The 22550-nt window shown below is 44.9% G+C and overlaps 2 protein-coding genes across 2 annotated transcripts in view; both read right to left on the bottom strand.

Moving 5' to 3' along the window:
* The window catches only part of LOC310791104 (NLR family CARD domain-containing protein 3-like), a gene marked incomplete at both ends in the record, with an annotated part of 68127 nt that extends 67154 nt beyond the window's left edge, over positions 1-973 (bottom strand). The window contains one exon of the mRNA XM_083652805.1: positions 867-973. Within this exon, the coding sequence (XP_083508931.1) occupies positions 867-973 (107 nt within the window). The remainder of the gene's footprint in view (positions 1-866) is intronic.
* The window catches only part of LOC310791526 (synapse-associated protein 1-like), a gene marked incomplete at both ends in the record, with an annotated part of 582682 nt that overhangs the window by 559803 nt on the left and 329 nt on the right, over positions 1-22550 (bottom strand). The window contains 6 exons of the mRNA XM_083653200.1: positions 8558-8711; positions 8802-8851; positions 9080-9231; positions 10195-10334; positions 11871-11944; positions 12878-12944. Of these exons, the coding sequence (XP_083509326.1) occupies positions 8558-8711; positions 8802-8851; positions 9080-9231; positions 10195-10334; positions 11871-11944; positions 12878-12944 (637 nt within the window). The remainder of the gene's footprint in view (positions 1-8557; positions 8712-8801; positions 8852-9079; positions 9232-10194; positions 10335-11870; positions 11945-12877; positions 12945-22550) is intronic.

Below are 22550 nucleotides of genomic sequence, written 5' to 3'. Positions count from 1 at the left end.
CGCGACTGAACGAAAAGGCTTGGCCGTTCGGCTTCGGATGCTGGCTTTCTGGCAGGAAATCGTGTGGAGATAGATAGAAGCATAAGAGCTCAGTTGTGAGCGCGGATGCAGCCGAGCCCACTCTCCGCTGCAGACAGAGCAATATATACGGCTCTGGCTGAAGCATGCATCGGTTTCCTCTTTGATCACGTCTTTCCCTGCTTTCTCCTGCACAAAGTAAAGGATCTGAGGTGGGTGGCGCAGCTTCCGTGACGATGTTTAAGGTGGCGCCGTGTGATCCCTTGAAGGGATTCATGCTCACTGGCTGGGTACGACCTTAAACAGCAGAATTATGGAATAATATGAATTATGATTTTAGGACATCCACAGACGTCCTTGGCACTCCTCGTTACTTTTTTTTAGGACGTGCACAGACGTCCTTGGCACTCAATGTGTTAAAGGTGGAGATGGATTTCAACATTTTCATACTGTCATCGAGCTCATTCCAGATCTGTGAGCCCCTGCATGTAATACTTAAGCTGCTACATTTAAGCTTTCTTTTATTTCTTTATACCAAAGATAAGATGTTTATTTCTAGGATTATGAGTGTGCAGGGGACAGCAGACTGGAATGAGCTCAGCCAGTCTGAAATTCATATTATACACAACTTGATACATCAAGCAAGCATTTTGGTGAAGATGAAAATCGGCAAGCCTCAGGAGACCATAGCGATGGAACAGAGGGCGTGTGGGTGTGTTAAACCCTGACCATGACATGGCTCATATTATTTTCTTTTGCAGACTTTCAAGTTTCTTGTAGTGACTAGGAAAAGTGTTCCACCATATGACATTACAGTAGTAATGTTTAGAGTGTAACAGTCATCTTACTTTGTGTCTGAGGGTCCATGTTGAGGACTGAAGAGTAGAAACTCCTCCACAGACAGAGAGCTCTCAGGAGGCTCTGCTCCAACCTCTTCCTCCACACGAACACTCATCTTCTGAGAGGAGAAACACACACACACACACACACACACACACACACACACCTCATGAGTAGGGCTGATTTTTACCACGTGCACAGAGCATGGTCAAGAGACGGCTCTTTAGGGTGAGTCAGTCAGTCAGTCATTCAGTCAGTCAGTCAGTCAGTCATAATGTTCATGGAAAGAACGCTTATTTCGGGGTCACTTAAAGGTCCCATTCCGTGCAAAAGCTGTTTTTACTTGTAAATGCATATATACTGCTGTCAGCCCTCCCTGTAATGAGTGGTCACAAGCTCAGAACTGCCACAGTTGGATTTGTCCCTATCCAGCTTCCCCCTGCAGTCTCCTTCAAGTCACGCCCCCTAACGCTCTGTTCCCCAGACGGGGTATCGGGACGTCACGATGGTCCTCAAGCATACTGCGCGGGTCTCTCTCACACAAGCTACCTGCACCATTTTGTCTATAGCCACAAAATTAACACTTCTAGCTGGAGCGACGCCAACTGTACGTGATCCAGCAACTGCGGAGGTGCATTCGGTAAGTCTAGGCATTTTGAGATGTCCTCTTTAGCGTAGTAACCGTTAAGTTAACGATAGCTCGTTGCTAACGTTAGTTGTGGACACAACCTAGCGTGCTGGTCCACAGACGCTAATCTGATTGGCCACTGGGAGCCTGGGGCGGGCTCTCCCTCAGCGGCCAATAGGAACTGTTAGTTCTGAATATATTATAGAAACAGACCATTCTTGGGACGCAACGAGATGAGGAAGGGACAACTCCGTCACAACAAACGGGGTTGCTATATTTTCGACAAATTAATCCAGAATCATGTTTTATGGACCAGAGACACACGTTTTTAAGAGGTTACAGCTGCACGAATTGGGACCTTTAATGGTGAGATTCCCTCTCGTTTCCCAATGGGGTGCTGTGTTTCAATCGACACTGCGTGAATTACAACAAGCGCACCTAGACACAAACACACACATACACACGCACACACACACACACACACACACACACACACACACACACACACACACAGACACACACACACACACACACACACACACACACACACAGACACACACACACACACACACACACACACACACACACACAGACACACACACACACACACACACACACAGTGCAGTGGGGTACAGTCTGCAGTGTTTGTCCTGCAAGATTAGAAACCGAGATCTTTGCAAATATTGCAAATGTGTGTTTCAACATTCTGACCCAGTGATCCTGTGGATCCATATTAAAGGAAGACATTCACATATTTCTGTACGTTTTGGTTACGTTATTTCACAACTATTTTAACATGACAGCATGGCTGCTGCACTTCAAAGCATGAGAACAGAGTCGCAGACGTGGTGCCAGCAAGTGTAAGCAGGTCTGTATCAAAACATTCAACACTGAAACGTGACTATAGAGCTATAAAATACATTATTTTTAGAAATACGACACAGCGAAAACCACATGGGATAGTTTAATCTCCCCGATTATGAAGCTGCAACCCAATCGTGTCATTTTACTTGTCTGAAAACCAGAATATGTCAGCCCAGTCTCCAAAAAAAGTTCAATAGTAACTAGGGCTGTCAGCGTTAACGCGTTAATCGCGCGTTAACGCGCGCCGATCATAACGCGCGCCGATCATAACGCGTTATTTTTTTTTAATCGCGTTAATCGCATGCCGCTATTTTGTCCCTTCGCGCACCCGTACTTGTAGTCAAGCCGTTCGGTTTCCTGTCTCCTGCTTGTGCAGGCGAGAACGACAGCAATACGCTTTTAAATGGCTCGTTTTACTTCCCAAATGGCACAGTGGATAAGTCAAGAGCCGTAGTTTGCGCCTTGTGTAAAACGGAATTAAAATATCACCGAAGTACATCGAGTTTGAGGCGAGCGATCACCTAAAAGTAGCTAGCCAGCTAGCAGCCAGCTAGTTAGCACGAGACTCGTCACTCATTCTTCCTTCAGAGTCTCGGATGCGCGGGTCCTCTAACCACTGGGAGGTCGGCTCCAATGGCTTCACGCGATAGGGACACAGCTACAGTTTCCAATACCGAGCCATTATTCACATGGAAGTGCCAAGTTTTTAGCTCAGATACAGCCTTCTTCGGCTGTGTCATTTTGGGTTTCGACTGCTCCACAGCGCCGCCGCCGGAAGTATCGGTTCTGGAGTGTTTACAATTATTGTGCATTTATTTTCTATTCAAGATGCATTTTGTAGACATTTTGTGACCTCCTGTCTACATTGCACTTCTATTGAATTGAAAATAAATCTAAAATTCAAGATCACAAAGTACATTTATTTGCATTAATTTGATTCCAAATCACGACACACTGGTAATAATGATTAATATCTAATTAAAAATGCTTTGCAATGCAAAATATAGCATTTATACATGCGATACAAAGATGCGATTAATCGTGATTAATTATAGTTAATTATTTAATTAATTGCGATTAAGAAAATTAATCGTTTGACAGCCCTGCAATAGTAGGGTTAGGATAGTAGGGTTAGTAGTGCAATAGTAACATTGGTCCACAGCCTAAAAATGTGTCTATGTCACAACAACACCTTATGTCTTTAACTAACAGGTCAACTATTCTGTCGTGTCTCACACACACACACACACACACACACACACACACACACACACACACACACACACACACACACACACAGTACTACCCTGGTAAGTTAGTGTCACCTTATTTTCTTCACACAACATATCTAATTAAACACAGTGTGTATTAACTATTTGCGCGCCAGAGTATTTTTTTTAAGTTGCCACTGAGTTGCCAGAATTTGTGATCATATTCACTCATCTTTCAAGACCCACAGAATATTTTGTTCTATGAATATGCTTCAGTTTTCACACACACACACACACACACACACACACACACACACACACACACACACACACACACACACACACACACACACACACACACACAAGCTTCATTCATTATTTCTTTTTTATCAACACTTGTCTTGAATGACTTTATTTTCTAGCAGATCCTCGTCTGTCTGTAGTGTCGGGTGGATACTGTCAGGTGCCTAAATGTGCAGAACATGTGAAACAGCGCCCCTCTGTGGTCACACACGGTGGTTACAGATTTCAGTGAAACACTGCTGGCTTATGAGAAATCAGCCCGGTGAACCCGCCCTCAGAGACGAGAGGCGGATGACTCAAACGCAACACAGCAGTCTGACTCTGTAGGCAAGTCGACGCATGTCATCTTAGTTAGTAGCGCCCTCTGTAGGCCTAATATGAAGCAGATTAGTTTACCACCCATTGAGCTATATTAAATATATATATGTCGATGTTCCCACCTCGCTCTGAAGTCCTGATCTGTCTGCAGAAAGTCAACAAGCCGTTTCTCTCTTTATGAGGAGTCATGTGACTGAAAGACGCTCATCTCGCAGAGTCTCAGACACACAGATGGAATAAAACTGGGTTAATTTAACGGTTTAATAAACTGCGTCATGTCGGTCTTCTGTGAAGTACAGGGCCACCGCCCACATCAACTTCCCTGTTTGTTTTACTGACGCCATTATCTCACTGTTACATCTTTTCTATGAGCGTTACTTTGAGAGAGAGGAAAAGAGGCAGGTGAACGCAGTAAAACACCTGCGATCAGTAACAAACTGACTCAGAGACTTTTACAATCAACAGATGTGAACTCAGACAGTGGAAAAAGGTGACAGATATCAGCCAGGGCAGAGACACTAAACCACTCAGAAACCATTCACTTACTTAGCAGCACAAGTTCGAGAAGGTGACTGACACCTAAAGATGACTAGTTTCATCCCTGAATAGAATAATAATAGGAATAATAATGTATTATTAACACTCACCCTGCGTCTTCTCTCTGCTCTCTCAAAATGGTGTCGGTGTGACTCTGAGTTGAACTGCGACACACTTTACTTCCACTGTCAACAGTTGCTTTGCTCCGCCTCAGCCTGTATAGAGAAGTGTCGTGGCAGCAGGGCTGGATGATGATGATTAAATCGTCGCTCCGAGTGTTTCCGGCTCTGGGCGGAAGACCGTGCTGTGCTCCAGAAACAATATTCCGCTCAATTCTTGCGTTCAGTTTAGAAAACATGGGCGACGCGAGTAACGAGACTTAGCTCAAAACAAACACTTCGTTTGGTATGTCCATGCTTCTTGTTTTTGATCTAACTCGTAGCGACTGACTGCCTGCTGTTGCATTTGTGTGGGGGAAGGAAAACACTGCAGCACACAGGCCACCGGAAGACGGGGGCGGGTCTTCTTCTGTCTTCCTGCCTCAGTAACTGCCAGGCTCTCTCTCTCCCCCGATGCTCTCCCCTCTGAGAGAGCCTGGTGACGCATCAGGGCTGGGAAAGTAACTGATTACATGTATTGTAGATTTATTGATCCAATTCGCTGTGCACTGTAAATATTGACTCTTTTATTGTCTACTTTATGTTTGATATCTTAAGGTGCAAAATAAATAACACCTAAAAACACTTGGCTCTTAGAAATGACCAGTGAGTGCAGCCAAGAAATAAATGACTGGGTTTCTAAGAAAATGATGGTCTGTAATCCAATGATGTAAACACGATTATTATATTATTATATATTATATTATTATTGAGAAACAGATGAGACAAGATTAGCAAAGCTGTTCTTTTTTGTTGTTGTTGTTGGGGTCCTGAGGAGCTCCAGTAGTCAAATGCAGGAGGAAATTTGTTCAAAACTAATCAAAAAGTAAAATAATCAGTTAGATTACTTTTATATTGTGATACTTGGATTACTGATTACAATTTTTGACAGGTAACTATTAATTGTATCCGATTACATTTTAAAAATAAACTTCCCAACCCTGGTTACCAATCACAAGTTCCAGAGGCAACTGCGGGCGGGATTTAGGTGTGACGACAGCGATGATAGATGATAGACAGATGGTTCATCCAATCACCTGCCAGGGATTATTTAAACACACACAGCCTTTTCCATACAGTTTCCAAAGACGAGCTCCCACATGGTTCTGTGAACAAACCATCTGGCATATATATATATGTCCTATAACTTCATTTCCATTCATACTCCCTGAACTCATCCGTGTATGTATCAAGTTGAGCCACAGTCTACTGGTTGCTTTTGTAACAGATTTGAATATTTATTGAAGGAAAAGATCAAAGAGAGAACACATGTACAATACTTCAGCTACAGAGAAACAAGCCGTGTAGCTGAACAAAGACATGCGCACATTTCCAACTTTGTCCAAATGAAATAGAAACATGTGAAAGGAGAATGAAAGGGAAATAGTGTCTGAAGTGCTGCTGTGCAAAGTGCCACAAATCAATCCTCTTTATTGACATAGATTTGACTCTACTGTACTGTAACTATACTACAGACTTTACTGTACAAACCACCTGCAAGCAGCAGCTGAAAGATACTTAACTCAAACGTGGATCTAGGATTTCAAACAGGCCCCCATCAGAAGAAAGTGCCTGGCACTTTGTACTGTAGCGCCCTCTAGCGGCTTTCTGCCTCAGTACATGGCTCTCATGAACGGCAAAGCAAGAAGATATAATCATATCTCAAACTTGTATCAGGTCCCAGGGTCCTTACACATTTTTAATCAAAGAAAATCACATACTTTTTCCTCTGAAGATGTTGTCTGGTGTTCAATATGATTAACGCAGACCTAGATCTAGATCTGGTCTGATGATGAAATATCAGAATATGTGAGATGATCGGCAGGGTTCCTACATGCTTTCTTTCACATATGGCCGATGTTCTTGACTAGATGTGATGTTGGTGCAGCTATTTGATATAATGCATGCTGACAGTGGCTGGCTCATAAGAGCATCCCTCTATCTGAACATTATTCTTCACATCAACACAAGCTGTGTATTCAAAGTGGGTCTAGACCAAGATCAAAGCTAGAATTGTGTGTTTATCGGACCTGAACTACAACATTTCCCATACTTTTCCCAGACTTTTGTTTTCAAATCCCCAAACTATTCACTTTCCAGACCTGCGTAGGAACCCTGAGTTACGGAAGCATGGATACAAGTGGACAGATGGTAATCATATACATATAGAGGGGAATCATATTTAGTCCCTTTGTGCAGCATGGGTTGCTAGTCGTCCATTGGGGGGGCAGCAAATCAGTGACTGTGCAGAGGAGAGGCAGCGCCCCCTAGCTGCTGTCAGCCTGGAGCATCTTCTCGATCTCTTGGTCCCACTGCTCGTCTCTGTCTGTGGCCTCGCTCACCACCTCGTACTCCTAGAGCTCCTGCTGCAGCTCCTTCTCCCAGTCTGCCGGCTCCTCTGGGGGAGGGAGGAGGGAGGAGGGAGGAGGGGACACACCACAGAGGTGGTAAGATGCTTAAGTTAGTCAAATTAGCATGCCAAATGACATCATGACTGACACAACATTGATATATTGACTATGATTAAAAAATGTGATATCAAATCAGGCTTGTATATCTTTGATATGATGGAAATCATAATAGCCATTGAAAAAACTATGAGGCTATGCAGTAACAAGCTGCTCCAGTGTTTAGCCCACACCCAGACGCAGCCAACTAGCTGCTTATTCTTTATACACTATATTTATATTTCTGATACCAAGGCACACGGGAATAAAAGACAGGGAAGACTCAATTGCATCACAACATCAACAAGATATCTAAATCTAAAAGAGATTTGCTCACAGGTTCAGCAGCGTCAAGTCAGCCAGAATAAAACAGAAACGTCCGGTTATAACCGTCAAAATAATGACATTTAAATAAAAGTACTGTCGCAATGTTTCGTGTGTGATCCAAAATCCCCCAAGTACCAAAGAGGAAATAAAGAAAACATTTGCAGAGAAACCTGTTGTAAATAAACATACAATGTTGTGCCTCCGAAAAGCCAATTTTAACCCATAGTGAGTTGACTGGTCTGTACACCCACCAGCATTATGTAGCCTATTGGTTTTAATAAATTAGCGCTTTTATTTTGAAGGTAATATTGCCTAGCTTCCGGTATCGAAGCTCTTGTTTTCAACTTGCTTTCACTGACCAAAAGGGGGCGTGGCAATCACAAAAAGGAGCCTAACTTCTAAACGGATTCACGTAACACCACGATACTTAGAAAGGCTGGCAGAGGTATGATGCGCTCTAACTAGTGCCGTAGTAGTAGTAGTAGTAGTAGTAGTAGTTATTGTTGTAGTTATTATTATTAATATACATTTAATTACATGTTTGGCCTCAATGCTCTTTCCCAGGCTTTTCCACCCTACCAAATAAAAAATTTGGTGGGAAACAAGAGTGCTTCTGATTTTTGGATTTTTTTTTGGAATGAAAAATCTGCAACATCGGCACAAAATATCGTCTTTATCAGCAGCTTGAACGGCGATAGATTGACAGTGTTCTTTTAAAGCCGTCTTCTGTTGAGAGAGTGGCTCCCTGGTTCATAGCTTACATCTTCAGCTTACATGTTGTAACATGAAAAGAAAATCATCAGAAATACCAACACAACAAAACGATATCTGTCTAATTTCCAGCTTAAGAAATGTAACAGACACACAGTTCATTAAAGGATGAAACAAAAGTGTCAGAAAGCCGACCTTCAGGAGAGGGGCTGTCCTTCTTATCCAGCACCAGCTGCTCCATCTCTTTCTTCAGGTCGTCCTGGTTGATGTTGGCGGAGTTGAACGCGTCGCTCACAAACTCCGACACCCCGGGACTTGAACACATGTCCTCCTCTTCCTCCTGGGCCGGCTGGGACTGAAAACAGAGAGCTTCTTCCTCAGCCACTTGTATACATACTGAGCATACACAACCACCACATCCACAGTATAGCACTCTTACCTTCTGCATGTCACTGATGGAAACAGGTGGGGTTTTTGGTCTGACATTTTCTGCAAAGAAATGATATATATTTTTTAATTTAGTGGCTAGGATATGTGTATGTATATATATATATATATACTGTATATGTATATGTATATATATATATATATATATATATACACATTAAGGTGACATCCTCAGGGGACACTGGCCCCTCTGTCCCCCTCCTCCCTCTAACCTGTTAAGGTGACGTCCTCAGGGGACACTGGCCCCTCTGTCCCCCTCCTCCCTCTAACCTGTTAAGGTGACGTCCTCAGGGGAGACACTGGCCCCCCTGTCCCCCTCCTCCCTCTGCTGCTGCTGGGCTGCCAGCGCCGTCAGCTGGGCCGATTGCTTGATCAGAGACACCCGGTAGAAGTAGTTCCTCCAGAACGCCTCCTCCTTCACACTACAAACAAACACAAACACAGGTGAGTCATCATAATGGACCGGACCAGGGTTACATTGACATAGAACCCTAAATAATTTAGTTCTAAATAGGAGTCAGATATCGTCCAATCACTGTCGTCCACATCTGATACGATGGTTATAATGATTTTTATTGATCACATATTAATTGTAGAATTGATCAATACTACATTACGTCTATGGGGTTTTGAAAGGTGCCATAAAAATAAAGCTTTAGGCTACTTACGTCCTAAACTGAGTGAGGTATTTTGATAAAATTCTGGACTAATATGCATAAATGTTTTATTATTACTGTTGTTTTTATTATCATTCTTGATTATTGTAATATCAATGCTATTATTATACTTTCAGTTTTAGTGTTTTTTCCCTTGGTCTAACATATGCTTAACATACTTAAAATATGTGGAACATACTTGCACTTGGAATTTTAGTGCTTTAGTCATGGCATCATATTACATGGAAGCTATTGAAAGAAATTGTGAATTTTCCATAAAAATATTAATATAAAATACAAGAATCACTCAAATCAAATATAATGAGGTGTGTCCTATTTGTCCAGTCTAATAATCTGGTATTGATTTGGAGGGAGTATGGGAGCATGGGAGCTATTGGAAACGTAATCATGAATTTTCCATAAAAATCTTTATAAAAAAAAAAAGATTACCCATAACAATTAATTTCATTACACACAACAAAATCAATGACTTTTCCAAAACGTTCAATGATCTTACAAATGGCATGACTTTTCCAGGCCTGGAAAACAAAATATTAAAATTCTATGACTTTTCCAGTTTTCCAGGTATTCCATGATTGTGGGAACTGTGCGACATTAATTAGACCACACGCGCGCGCGCACGCACGCACACGCACGCACACACACACACACACACACACACACACACACACACACACACACACACACACACACACACAGCCTACTGACTGTTTGGGGACCAGGTCGAAGCGCATGCGGTTGAGCAGCTGGTCTTCTTGTAGCATGACGGTGGCCAGAGGGTACATCTCCTCCATGACGAAGCAGAAGTGCACGCCGGCCGGGGGGTCGCGCAGGAAGTTCCTCTTGTCCTACAGGAAGACACATCACCAGCGTCCGGCGTATATATATATATATATATATATATATATATATATATATATATATATATATATATATATATAGGATTATAATAGGTTAATAGGATATAATAGGATAAATAATAGGTTAATAGGATAATCTTGTTTTTGCTTGTTAGGACCCCCTCGAAAACGAGATGATTCATCTCAAGGGGTTTTTCCTAAATGAATAAACTTGAATATATATAAATATGGAAGTCAATAGATGATTATTAATTACTGAGTAATGGAGAAGGGGTAGGATTAAATAAGTTGATACTTCTTCCTACTCCTTTTCGGACATGTTAAGATAATATTGTTTATTTGTTTTAACTATTTAGTTTTGTTGTTGTTTTTTATTGTTTTTTTTTCTCACATGTTCGGAATAAAGATTTCATTCATTCATCGGCAGATGTTAGTAATTTTTTTAATATATCGCTATCTGTCCGATGACCAAATAACAACAATGTTAATATCAGTTATCGGTATCGGCCAAAGTTTTCATATCGCTGCATCCCTAGTTTTGACACAACTTTCACACAGAGACAGCAGAGGCCTCCCCAACACTGTTGATTATCTGTGCTGAGTCAATGACGAGCCAAACAAACTCAAACTGAGTTACGCATAAGTACGTTGAGTTACACAAAACTGCAGGATGGTTATGGATAAAACCAGCCACCTCAGTTAATGTATAAGGACGACTCCTTTTCTATTTTGCAATAAGAGCAGGCTCTAGGGATGCACAATGATATCATATCGGCATGATGTCGGTATCGGCCGATAAAGGCTTTAAAATGAAATATCGGCATCTGCCCGAAACAAACATCTCCGCCGATAAAAGACAGGCAGATAAAATGACGCTTAAATGACACTAACCCTAACCCAGGGAGAGCATCATCCAAGTCTGTTTAAGTAGGATGAATCTTAAACGTTATATAAAGAAAGAATATGGCATGTTTTACATGACCTAAGTTGAAGTCGTTTTCTTATTTTGCCCCATGAATGTGTACATTTTGAAAAGCATTATATATGTATGTGTATATTATTCATGTTTATATCTGCTAGTGGGCCATCATGATAAGAGTATTAATGTGTTAATTCCACTACAGGGGAGACTATCTTCTCTGTAATGAGATGGGGGGAAATATGTGCATATATCGGTATCGCCATCAGTCAAGAGAGTTGACAGCTACTTACCAAACACATGAATCATTTGAAATAAAATGTTGACTTTAAACGATCTGATTATAAGCTAATGTGATTGACAAGATTCCACCTATAAAAGCTCCAGCAGGACCGTGTGCAGCAGCTAAAGACTAATGTGTTTTAGACACTAGGTGGCGCTTCATGGACCAGATGTTTTTTAACTGCAGACTGATAGAATCAGGTGTGAAACAGACCACAGAGAGCGATTATCGGCCAATCAGAGATGAGCTTTCAACAAAGCCGTGTTATAACTGACATGAGAGAACACATGCTGACATCGTGTAGGATCTGTACGTGACTCACGGCAGACAGAGCCAGGATCTGCTGCTGGATGGTCTCTTCCTCGTTGTAGCCGACCCAGGGTGGCACCGCTGCATCTGGGCACAAACGCCAGCACAGGCAGCTTCACTCATCACACATTAGGGCAGGGGGTTCCCAACCTTTTTTGGCTTGTGACCCCACTTTGACGTCACAAAAATCTAGGGGCTCCAGACATTCAAATTCCGGTACAACATCGGTAATATTATCAGTGACATCGTCAATCTCTTTGTCACTGATGATATGTAAAGGTAAAAAAATAAAATAAAATAAAACGCTCAAAATGAAGGCTACATTTTGGCAGAGGATTTTTTTTTCAAAGGGGTCCCTTGACCTCTCACCTCAAGATATTTCTGAATGAAAATGGGTTTAATGGGTGCCCATGAGTCTCCCCTATACAGAAAAGGTAGCATTTTTTACAGCCTAAATATCTTTAATAGATTGTTGAGTATTTTTGTGTTGTTGCTTATCACAGTTTGTCTCAACAAATGTGTTGTGCACACAAATACTTCTGATGAGTAAGGGGGAGAAAATGTTGGCAATCTGGCTTTTGGGTATTTTGCCTCAGTTTTTGTATGTGGATGGATGGATTATTAATTTGTCGTATGTCCAAGTTCACATGCTCTGTTAATGAAATAAAAAATATATAGGGAAATACATCATCTTAGTCTGGTGTGTTGATCAGAGTTGTGATTAAAGCATTGGGTGGGCGTGGCCTCAGAAGATTTTCAGATTTCAAACTTCTTTTGTTTTGGGACTATTAGCTTATTTCACATCCCACCCAATTCACCCATTTTGTGTCTAAAAGGCAGGAAGTAAAACAGGTGGAAGCAAGACACTAATTAGACCCACGGCACTGGAACACCTAAACGGATTAGAAGTTGGAAACCTTAATCAATGTCTTGCTTGCACCTGTTTTACTTCCTGCCTTTTAGGCACAAATTGGGTGAATTGGGTGGGATGTGAAATAGCCTAATCGCTGTGCATCCCACCTGATCTCTTGGCCTTATTTTCCTGGACAAACTTCTGCTGTTCCTTTTGGAAGTCTCCGAGGAAAGTCTGGAAGCAGACAAACGCACAGGTCAGCACACAGACAGACACATACTCAAAGAAGGAAGGGACCTATATTGTATCAACGAGGTAAAAATGTAATCAATAAATAGACCCGAGGTTTTTAAAGTGGGAGGCGGGCCTCCCCAGGGAGTCTCCAGACAGTTTCAGGGGAGGCTCAGTGAATGGAAGTGGAAAAGAATATCTCAAAAGGAGATCACATAGAACCTAAACCTAAACCTAGAATAGTCTAAATTTGTGTGATTTGGTTAAAGAAATAGTTAAGATAATCAGTAGTTTTGGGAATTTTACAGTTTTCCCCACTTTCCCAGAGTCAGAAACAAATAATTCCTTCAGGCAGACCTTATGACAGGTATTTGTATGTATTTGGTGTCGTCTGAAGTATGTCAAACAGGCTACAGCAATATCAGGCTATCTTGGCTCAATTAATTATCGAGTGTCTGTAGGGGGGTGGCTTTGTCTGAGGGGAGGCCCACAGTCTCAGACTTTGGAAACCACTACAATTAAGTCAAAAATTGGAGGAATGCTGCAGATATTTCCTCAGGGGCTCGGTGCATAAATCAATAAGACAACACACACACGCATGCACATGCACACGCACACACACACACACACACACACACACACACACACACGCACACACACACACACACACACATTAAATCACCCCCCGGCGGCCTCAAGGTGTGGGTCAGGAGGTTCAGTCGTTCTTTTCCTCATTATGAATGAATAAAGACGTCAGCACAAAGGAGAAGCAGGAAGAGGGCTCGACTCGTGCACCCAGTGCCCTAGTTTAGCATGTCCAGGAACGCAACATGGGAAATCCCAAGTTACACTGACTGCTGCTGTTGCACTTTCAATTTCACACACCACACAACACAACACACACACACACACACACAACACAACACAACACAACACACACAACACACACACAACACACCACACCACACCACACAACACAACACAACACAACACAACACACAACACACACAACACAACACAACACAACACAACACAACACAACACAACACACACTACACAACACACACAACACAACACAACACAACACAACACACACTAGACAACACCTATAGCTCTCTGATCTTGAAAGAAGCGCTGGAATCGTTTCGACAGCTAATGCTAACCTTGCTTTTACGATGAGAGTTGAGTCACAATGGTAAATAGTTTGATGGAGAGATATGTAGTTCTCAACGTAAGTTCAAGCCAGGAAGACTATAATATCTTTTACACTTCCTTAATTCACTTTATATCTCCACTCTTCAATCTACGGTACTCACCACAAGATCATAATAAGCTGTCAATTTCCGGGTTTCAATGAACTATCAGCTGGTTGTCGCCCAGTCTGTTAACCAATTACATAGTGTCACATCACTGCTCTCATCACCTCTCACCCTACGCACCTCCAGTGTAAGCCTATCACGTTGCTCCACAACCCAGTCGTAAGCAAATTGCTTGGAGGCGGGTTCCTTAAATATGCTTGTTTCTGCCTCATTCAGCCTCTCAATCATCGCTGCTGTCAGGCTCGCACCCTCCTCCTCCCCTTCTCCTCCCGATCGTCGCAGACCTATCCGATTCTTCAGTCGGAAGAGTCTCCATGAGTCTCAGAAGGAGATCACCAGCACCACCAGTATCTAGACACTGCAGGGGGATATATCTGGATGCTGATCTGGGCTGGTGCAGCTCTCTCAAGATCTCCCTGCGGTGTCTAACCGCCAAAGACTAATAACAATACTTTATTCTCATCATTCTTTCTGTAGTAAATTATTCACTTTATTGTAATAAGTATCACTTTATTCATCCTTTGGTCTCTAGTCTCTCCTGATTGAAATAGAGATGCACAGGCAGGAAACCACAGACATCCACTAAAGCAGCATGACGCCTTTGATGTCTCTGTCTGTCTGTCTTTCAACACCGATATGAATCAAAACGGCTCATTATAAATGTATCAGGGTGAAGAAACAGCACAGACATGGTCAGTAATGGTAAACATGATTATTGTTGTAGAATGGAATTATGAGTGTCTTATAAAAGTATATTTAAAGCCATACATTACTTTGGCAAACTGCATTGCCAAAGGACTGAATACATTGGAACTCTGTATGACATACCAAAATGTGTACATTGAGAATTCAGTCCTTTGGCGAATAATGCAGTTTGCCAAAGTAATGTATGGCTTTAAATATACTTTTATAAGAGACTTCCAGTAGCCTGTACTACGAAGCTAGTTTAATGCCTTATCCGAGTAAGTTTGAGTTTAAACCTGGTTTAGCCGTACTACAAAGCAAGTTAACTTTCAATCACCATGGCAACTGACGCTGCAAAGCTAACCTGGTCGCGACCAGGTTAGCTTCAGAGGATAAGATCAAAATCCATGAGAGACCCATATAATCGGCTCTCTGGAGTCACTCACCATTCATAAGATCGCCATATGAAAAATAGATTGCAGTCAACTGAGAATAGAACAAGCAAAACATTCGTGGCTCTGTAGGCTACATAATTAAATTAAGCCTACTTACCACTTTATGTCTTAACAGCTCAACGATGCGTGGAGAAATATGATCACTATTAATCACCGCGGCGCATATCATGAATGGACCCTCAAATGGAGTGAGGGTGATATTCTCCTACATGCCAGAAAAGCCTATACATATAATATAGATATGGGATAAATATGGATAGCCCCAATACTAAATATGCAGGCTATTCTTGCATCTTTCAGCTGGAACTGTGTCCTGTAGGCTGTATGCCAATATATGAGCAAAAATAGGCTAGTTTTTATCAATGATAACTATGCCCGCATCGTCTCAATTCAGTTCAGCAGTTTTCTCTTTTATAGTAGGCTATTAGGCTTTATACTAGGCTATTTTATATATAAATTATTCGATCAGTGCAACCACACACATGAGTGATAGAGATCATTATTCATTGAGCATGCGTTTCTAAATCTATGGTCTAAATAGGCTTACAGATTGTAGAAATGTATAGACTGAGATTACACATTTACATTTGTTGCTGCTGTATCAATGCAGCTGTATCAGACAGAAATCGCTGATCAAAGTAAATCAAATGACTGATGTGAATACAAGCTGCTGCTTTAGACAGCCCTTCAGCAGACTATCCAACGCGGATTTTCATTCTGACATTAAATCACGGATACATTAAATATCCGCTAAAACTCTGATCATGCACTGCGCATTCATTGAACGAGGAAATGGGTGTGGAAATGGGTGTGGGCGTGGATCAACTCAGCTGTTCATAATGTGATTGGCTAGCGCACCTCTTTCGCGTGGACGCGCGCCGCGAAAAACGTGCGCGTGCACAGGCAGATCCCAGGTCCACTTACCTAGTAGAAAACCAGCGTCGTAGTATCAGTTAACTAGATAGCTTTGATCCTGTTCAGTCAAACCAGATCAAAGGGACTTATCGCGGATCTGTTAAACTAGCTTCGTAGTACAGGCTGCTGGACTCTTGGTTTCATTCAATTTGGTTTATAGAAGCTGTTATAATTATTATACAGCGGATGAGGAGTGGTGAAATTCCATTGTACAACAATGATGATACAGTACAGTAGGCTACATGTAGGTTTTATGATTATAGTTGTTGTGCCCACAGAATGACTCAACTAGCAAATACAAATGAAGAAACAACATAAACAACAACAAGAGATTATTTCCAAAATGGGAGACAAATCAGCCCCATAAATGCAGATAAGCGCACCTGCTGTAGGCGTAGGCGTATTCTAGGGGCAAATATTTAAAAGTTATTTCTTCTTTATGATTCAATTAAGAAGAGTCAGGCAGAGAGAGGCTAATCTTTGAATTTGACAGTTGATCATTTTAAGATAGTGTGATTTTAATCCCACGAGCATTTGGAAGAATAGCCTAACTACACAAATTAAGCTTTATAAAACAAAAACACCCCCTGTAGAAATATAGCCTATATGATGAGTGAAGATGCAGGCATATTACGATACCATAGAAGAGACAATAAACCCCCAAAACACTGTTGAATATCACAGACACACCTTCCAAGAGAGGAATATTGACATTATGTAGGTAGGCTATAACATCTAGAGGCCATTTACACCTGGCGTTAACATGCATTTTCTGCAATCTGATTGCAATCTGATTGCAATCAGATTGCACAAATGGTTGTCCTCTCAATCCGCATAAAGTTGCTGTATCCAGATTGAGAGGACACATTGCATTTACACTTGTGTTCAACGTGTCCACAATGCATCCCTGACCACCTCCGGAGGTGGTTTGGCCGATCAGATTGCAATCCTTCTTCAATGTGTTTTGGAGAGTGTTTACACCTGGCATTTCAAGTGATAAAACACAATCTGATTGCAATCTGATCACAGAAAATGCATGTTAGCGCCAGGTGTAAATGGCCTCTAAGAGTTAGGCTAGTAAAGAAGGCAAGACATACCTTGGAGGTTGACTTTCTCGTCTGAACGATGCGCAGAAAGTTCCTTCCACTCCGCTAGAGGTGCAGAACAAAGCGGTGAGACAGATGATCCAGTCAGTCTATCAGCTCACTTTGACCAGACACAACAAGTCTTCTGTTCACTCAGTGTCTGATCCTTTTTACACGCGTTCAAAGCACTCGAGACTGTCAAAGATAATCAGGCTAAAGTAATATGCGAGCTGCGGAGGTCGGAGGACAAGCCGCAGGGGTCGTGGTGCTGTAAAGCCGCCGGAGAGAGTCTTTCCTCGGGGAGAAGCTGACAGCCAGTGTGTCACCGAGAGCGAGGTGCGCGCTGTGCGCTGGAGCCAGTGGCAAGTTAGCAACAAAACAACAACAACAACATGACTTCCGGTAGAGCTTTTCCAAAATAAAATCCCATTTGACAAACTGGTGTGGTGGCTGGGTGTACTGTGACCTCCAGTCGCAGTCAGTGATCATCATGATATTGTAGCGTATCGCTGATACGCCAAAGAACGGAGAGTTGTAGTTGGTACAGGGTCTTTATTCACAGGCTTCGTTAGCTCCTAGCAGCTAGCTTCACACCGCTAGCTCTACACATAACAACCGGTCTGCTCGCCCGCATGGCACTCACTGGCTTCCGCCCCGGCCGCTGGTCACATATATCCCCTTCCCCCTAGGAACACACCCACACACATCAGTTCCTAGCTGCGATCCAGACACTTAGGTTGCACATCACATTACAGGTAATACTTGGATTACCTGAACACGTTACATACTCCTCACCCAACAATAAGGTTAACGCCCACGTTAACACCCACAACCCACACATATCCCCCTGTACCAAAACACACCAACACAACATTTTTCCCATCACCACATCAAATTCTAATTCCCCAACAAACAGTCTTTTCTTTTCAGCACCCCCGTCATAATGTCCAGTTTTTCATTAGGTACTCCGTAATGTCTAGTTTTCCATTAGGTACCCCCATAATGTCTAGTTTCCCATTAGGCACTCCATAATGTCTAGTTTTCATTATTTCCTTCTTTTTCACACATTCATTTAAATTCAACACAATATAATTTCAGTTCGACAACAACCCCAACATTTACATCATTCTTTTTCCATTACCTTCATTTAAACCTTTTTTCTTACTCACATTATCCCACTTCAACCACTATTTCCATCCCCCCTTTTAAAGCTTCTGTCCCATCTGAAGCACATTACAGTCAACACATGCACTGCAGTGTAAGTCAGCACGGTCCCCCCTCTGTGCCCCACAGTCCTCACACGCATCGCAGTATCTTCGCACATCCTCCTTTTGTTTGCCCCAGTAGAAATGTCCACGGATGCGGGTGAGTGTCTCTTCGGGCCCAAAATGACTGGAACCAGGGCCCTTGTGTGCCCCCTTAAGCGCCAACTCTCGCAGGTAACCGGGTACAACCGCCTGCCTCCCTTTTACCCCGTGCTCTGTTCTCTCCAACAGCCCGTCTTCATCTAGCCGCAGGTCGGAAAACATGTTCCACAGTCCTTTCGTGGCACCGGAAAACATGTGAGTCTCCTTCACAGGGGGCCGGCGTCCGGCCGCCACCCACGCAAGCACCGGACCGATCTCCGCGTCCTCCGCCTGCCTGCGTTTCCACTCACTCACGTCGACATCCTTGATGGTCGCTCTGTCGTCCTCCAGATCCACATCTGGACAGTCCTCCTCGTCTTCCTCCACCTCCTGCACTCGGTCGTCCTCCCGCCCCCCTTCCCCAGGGGACGGCGTGTTCAGGACAGCAGGGGGAACACAACCGGCCTCGCTCTCCACCTCGGCTTTCCGCACAGCAACCGTGGGGGGCGCAGTGCAGTTTCTGGCTAAGTGCCCAGGCGAACGGCAAGTCCAGCAGAGTCTCACCTGTCCGCCGCCTGCACGTCTCTCTTCTCCCGCTGCCCTCCGGTCCCCGACAGCCTTTTGACACTCTCTAGCCAGGTGTCCAATCTCGCCGCATGCCCAGCAGGCTCCCTGCTGACCATGTCGTTGTCCCGCATACCCGGTCCGTCTCCCGGGACCGCTTCTGCACCACCTCGCCACGTGGCCCGGCTCTCCACATGTCCAACACAGTCTCTTTTGCGGCTCCGCGTGGGGCCCGTGCTCAACTGTGACGCGGTATACAGTGATGTTATTGACGTTTGGTTGCTCCCCTGGAGCGGTGGGAGGGTGACCCATCTGGACTACCGGCCCCCCTGCAAACGTCAGTGTGCTCTTATAGGTCTACTGTGCATTGGTTTAGCGTCAAGTAGTCCTCCCCCAAGATACAGGGCCCCGCCATCTCTACTACCCATACCGGAAAGTTCACTGTCTGTCCCCCCACAGTTATCATCACGGACCCCCTTCCCCTCATCGGCATCAACTCACCGGATACTGTCCTCAGCAGCTGGTCCGCTGGCTGCTCCAGAAGCGCTCCCTCTGGCATCATGTTGTAGTTCACCAGCGTTGCCGTACACCCCGTGTCCACCAGGGCGACACAGGGCTTCCCTTGCAGGCGGACCTGAACATGGCAGCCGTTCATCGTGTGCGGCCCGTTCTGCATGTTGACAGCGCCGGCGATGTCGTCTGCTTCGGGGGAAGGCGACGCCCCCCCTCCCCGTCTGTACCGCTGGGCCCCCTCCAACGGTGACGTGGCCATAGGGAATATGACGTAGGGGGCCCGTCTCGCCCCTCTTAGACGGGCCCCGCGCCGTTTCCCTGGTTCCACGCTCCTCCGCGGCACTCTCTGGCCCGATGCCCGGGGCGTCCACAGGTCCAGCAGCGCATGGCCCCGGGCCCCCTGGCCCCGGTATTGTCTCGTGGGGTGGGCTGCAGGGTCGCGCTTCGGAGCAGTTGTTCTGTTAACTGGCGCACCGACTCAGATAGCTCTTTCACCATGTTGCCTTGCTCTTTCACCATGTTGCCTTGCTCTGCCAAGGCCGTCTTCCACGCTGGCTCTTCTTGTAGCTGGCTCTCCGCTGCCATTCTCACCACTGGGGCGGCCTCCATTATGCCGCTGCTCTTATCCCAGCCTTCTACTGTCTCTATCTCCAGCGCCAACTCCAGCGCTGCTCCCAGTGTTTTTGGATGTCCCAGCGTTACCTTCTGGCTTAGACCCCGTGGCTCGATGGCCTGGACAAAGTAGCTTAGGGCTAACCCATCCAGCGCCTCCGTCGGTAGCTGGCTGTATGCGCGCCGGCTGAGAGTCTCAATGTCTGTTGCCAGTGCACGCAGCGACTCACCCTGCCGTCTGCGTCTGTTACACAGTTCCGCGGCTACGATGGCCTGCTCTTCACATCGTCCGAAGCGTCTCCGCAGGGCCCCCATCACCACATCCAAGTCCTTTGTATCCGCTATTGCCGACACGCACGCCGTAGCCTCGCCCTCGAGGGACATCACGAGATGGCTGGCTCTCTCCCTTCTCGTCCAGCCATTCCATTCTGCAGCCTCCTCAAACTGCTTGCAGTATGCCTCCCACTCGCCTTTACCGTTGTATTTCGGGACGAGCACGTCCTTCCTGGTTCTGCGGGCGCCATCCCCCGCCGTCGCGTGCCGTGCTTCAGCCTCGTCACTCCCCGCCTGTCTGCCAGCGGGGCCCGGCTCGGCTCCGCTCTCCTCCCGCCCGAGGTTCTCCCTCATCAGTCTGTATTCCTCCTTCATCCGTCTGTATTCCCCCTTATTCTCCGGATACACCGAGGCTTCACCGGGCCGTGGCACAGCCTCCATGGCTACAGCGGTGTTGTCAACCCGCTCGATCTTCACTCTCACCGGCCTCGGCTCTTCCGCTCTCTCCGCCGCCTCGTTAGCCCGCCTGCTAGCCTCTTTGAGCCGCGGGGTAGCTTCCGTGGCTACGGGGATATCGCCGTTTAGTTCGGATTTTATCATCACAAACCCCAGGCTTGCTGCTGCTATCCCCGCCTGGATCTCTGTGGTAGCGGCCGCGTCTACCCCGTCTTCTTTCTCCTCGGGTGCTTGGTAGTCCGCCCCGGCTCTTTCTCTTCCCGCCTCCCGTTTGAGTCTTTGCTTCTCTCTCTTCAGGAACTTGTTAACCATCTTGCCGATTCTGGAGGTAATTCACCGTTTTAAACTTCTGACGCCAATGTAGCGTATCGCTGATACGCCAAAGAACGGAGAGTTGTAGTTGGTACAGGGTCTTTATTCACAGGCTTCGTTAGCTCCTAGCAGCTAGCTTCACACCGCTAGCTCTACACATAACAACCGGTCTGCTCGCCCGCATGGCACTCACTGGCTTCCGCCCCGGCCGCTGGTCACATATATCCCCTTCCCCCTAGGAACACACCCACACACATCAGTTCCTAGCTGCGATCCAGACACTTAGGTTGCACATCACATTACAGGTAATACTTGGATTACCTGAACACGTTACAATATCATTAGATATATCATATAGCCTATGCCAACCGGAAGAAGAAGAAAATACAGTAGGCTACTCAAATGTGGTGATGTGGTGGACAAACTAGGCCTACAGACTGTATCCCCGCCTGTCTGCACACTGTGTTACGGTGTTGTGTTTGATGGTAAAGGTAAAGTCTCACTGATTGTCACACATCTGAGTGTGCGAAATTTGTTCTCCGCATTTGACCCATCCCCTGGGGGAGCGGTGAGCGGCAGCAGTGCCGCGCTCGGGAATCATATGAGATCTAACCCCCCAATTCCAACCCTTTGATGCTGAATGCCAAGCAAGGAGGCAAATGGGTCCCATTTTTATAGTCTTTGGTATGACTCGGCCGGGGATCGAACTCACAACCTCCCAGTCTCAGGGCGGCCACTCAAACCACAAGGCCACTGAGCTGGTTATTGCAGCAACCCATGTTAAGGGCTTGCCAGGGGTGGATTCGAACTGCCGACCTTCGGCTTGAGGGGCGGACACGCTAACCACTGCACCAAGAGAGCTAGCTGGAGCTGATTAACATGCCTTTTTACCAGGGGAGTGAGTTTAACCAACTACTCGCTACCACTCGGGACTCACAAGGACTCAACATTCATTCGGTTACACTAGCACAAACCTGTAAATCTGTCAGTGAAGGCTAGGCTAGCCTACTGTATCTTAATCACCCTGCCTAGATGTGTTGTAGCTATTATAGGCTATTGTTATTTGGTTGGTTGT

Source organism: Poromitra crassiceps, assembly GCF_964638095.1.
Source record: "Poromitra crassiceps genome assembly, chromosome: 16".
NCBI lineage: Eukaryota > Metazoa > Chordata > Actinopteri > Beryciformes > Melamphaidae > Poromitra > Poromitra crassiceps.
Note: the sequence above shows the minus strand (reverse complement) of the source record. Positions and strands in the feature narration are given on the sequence as shown.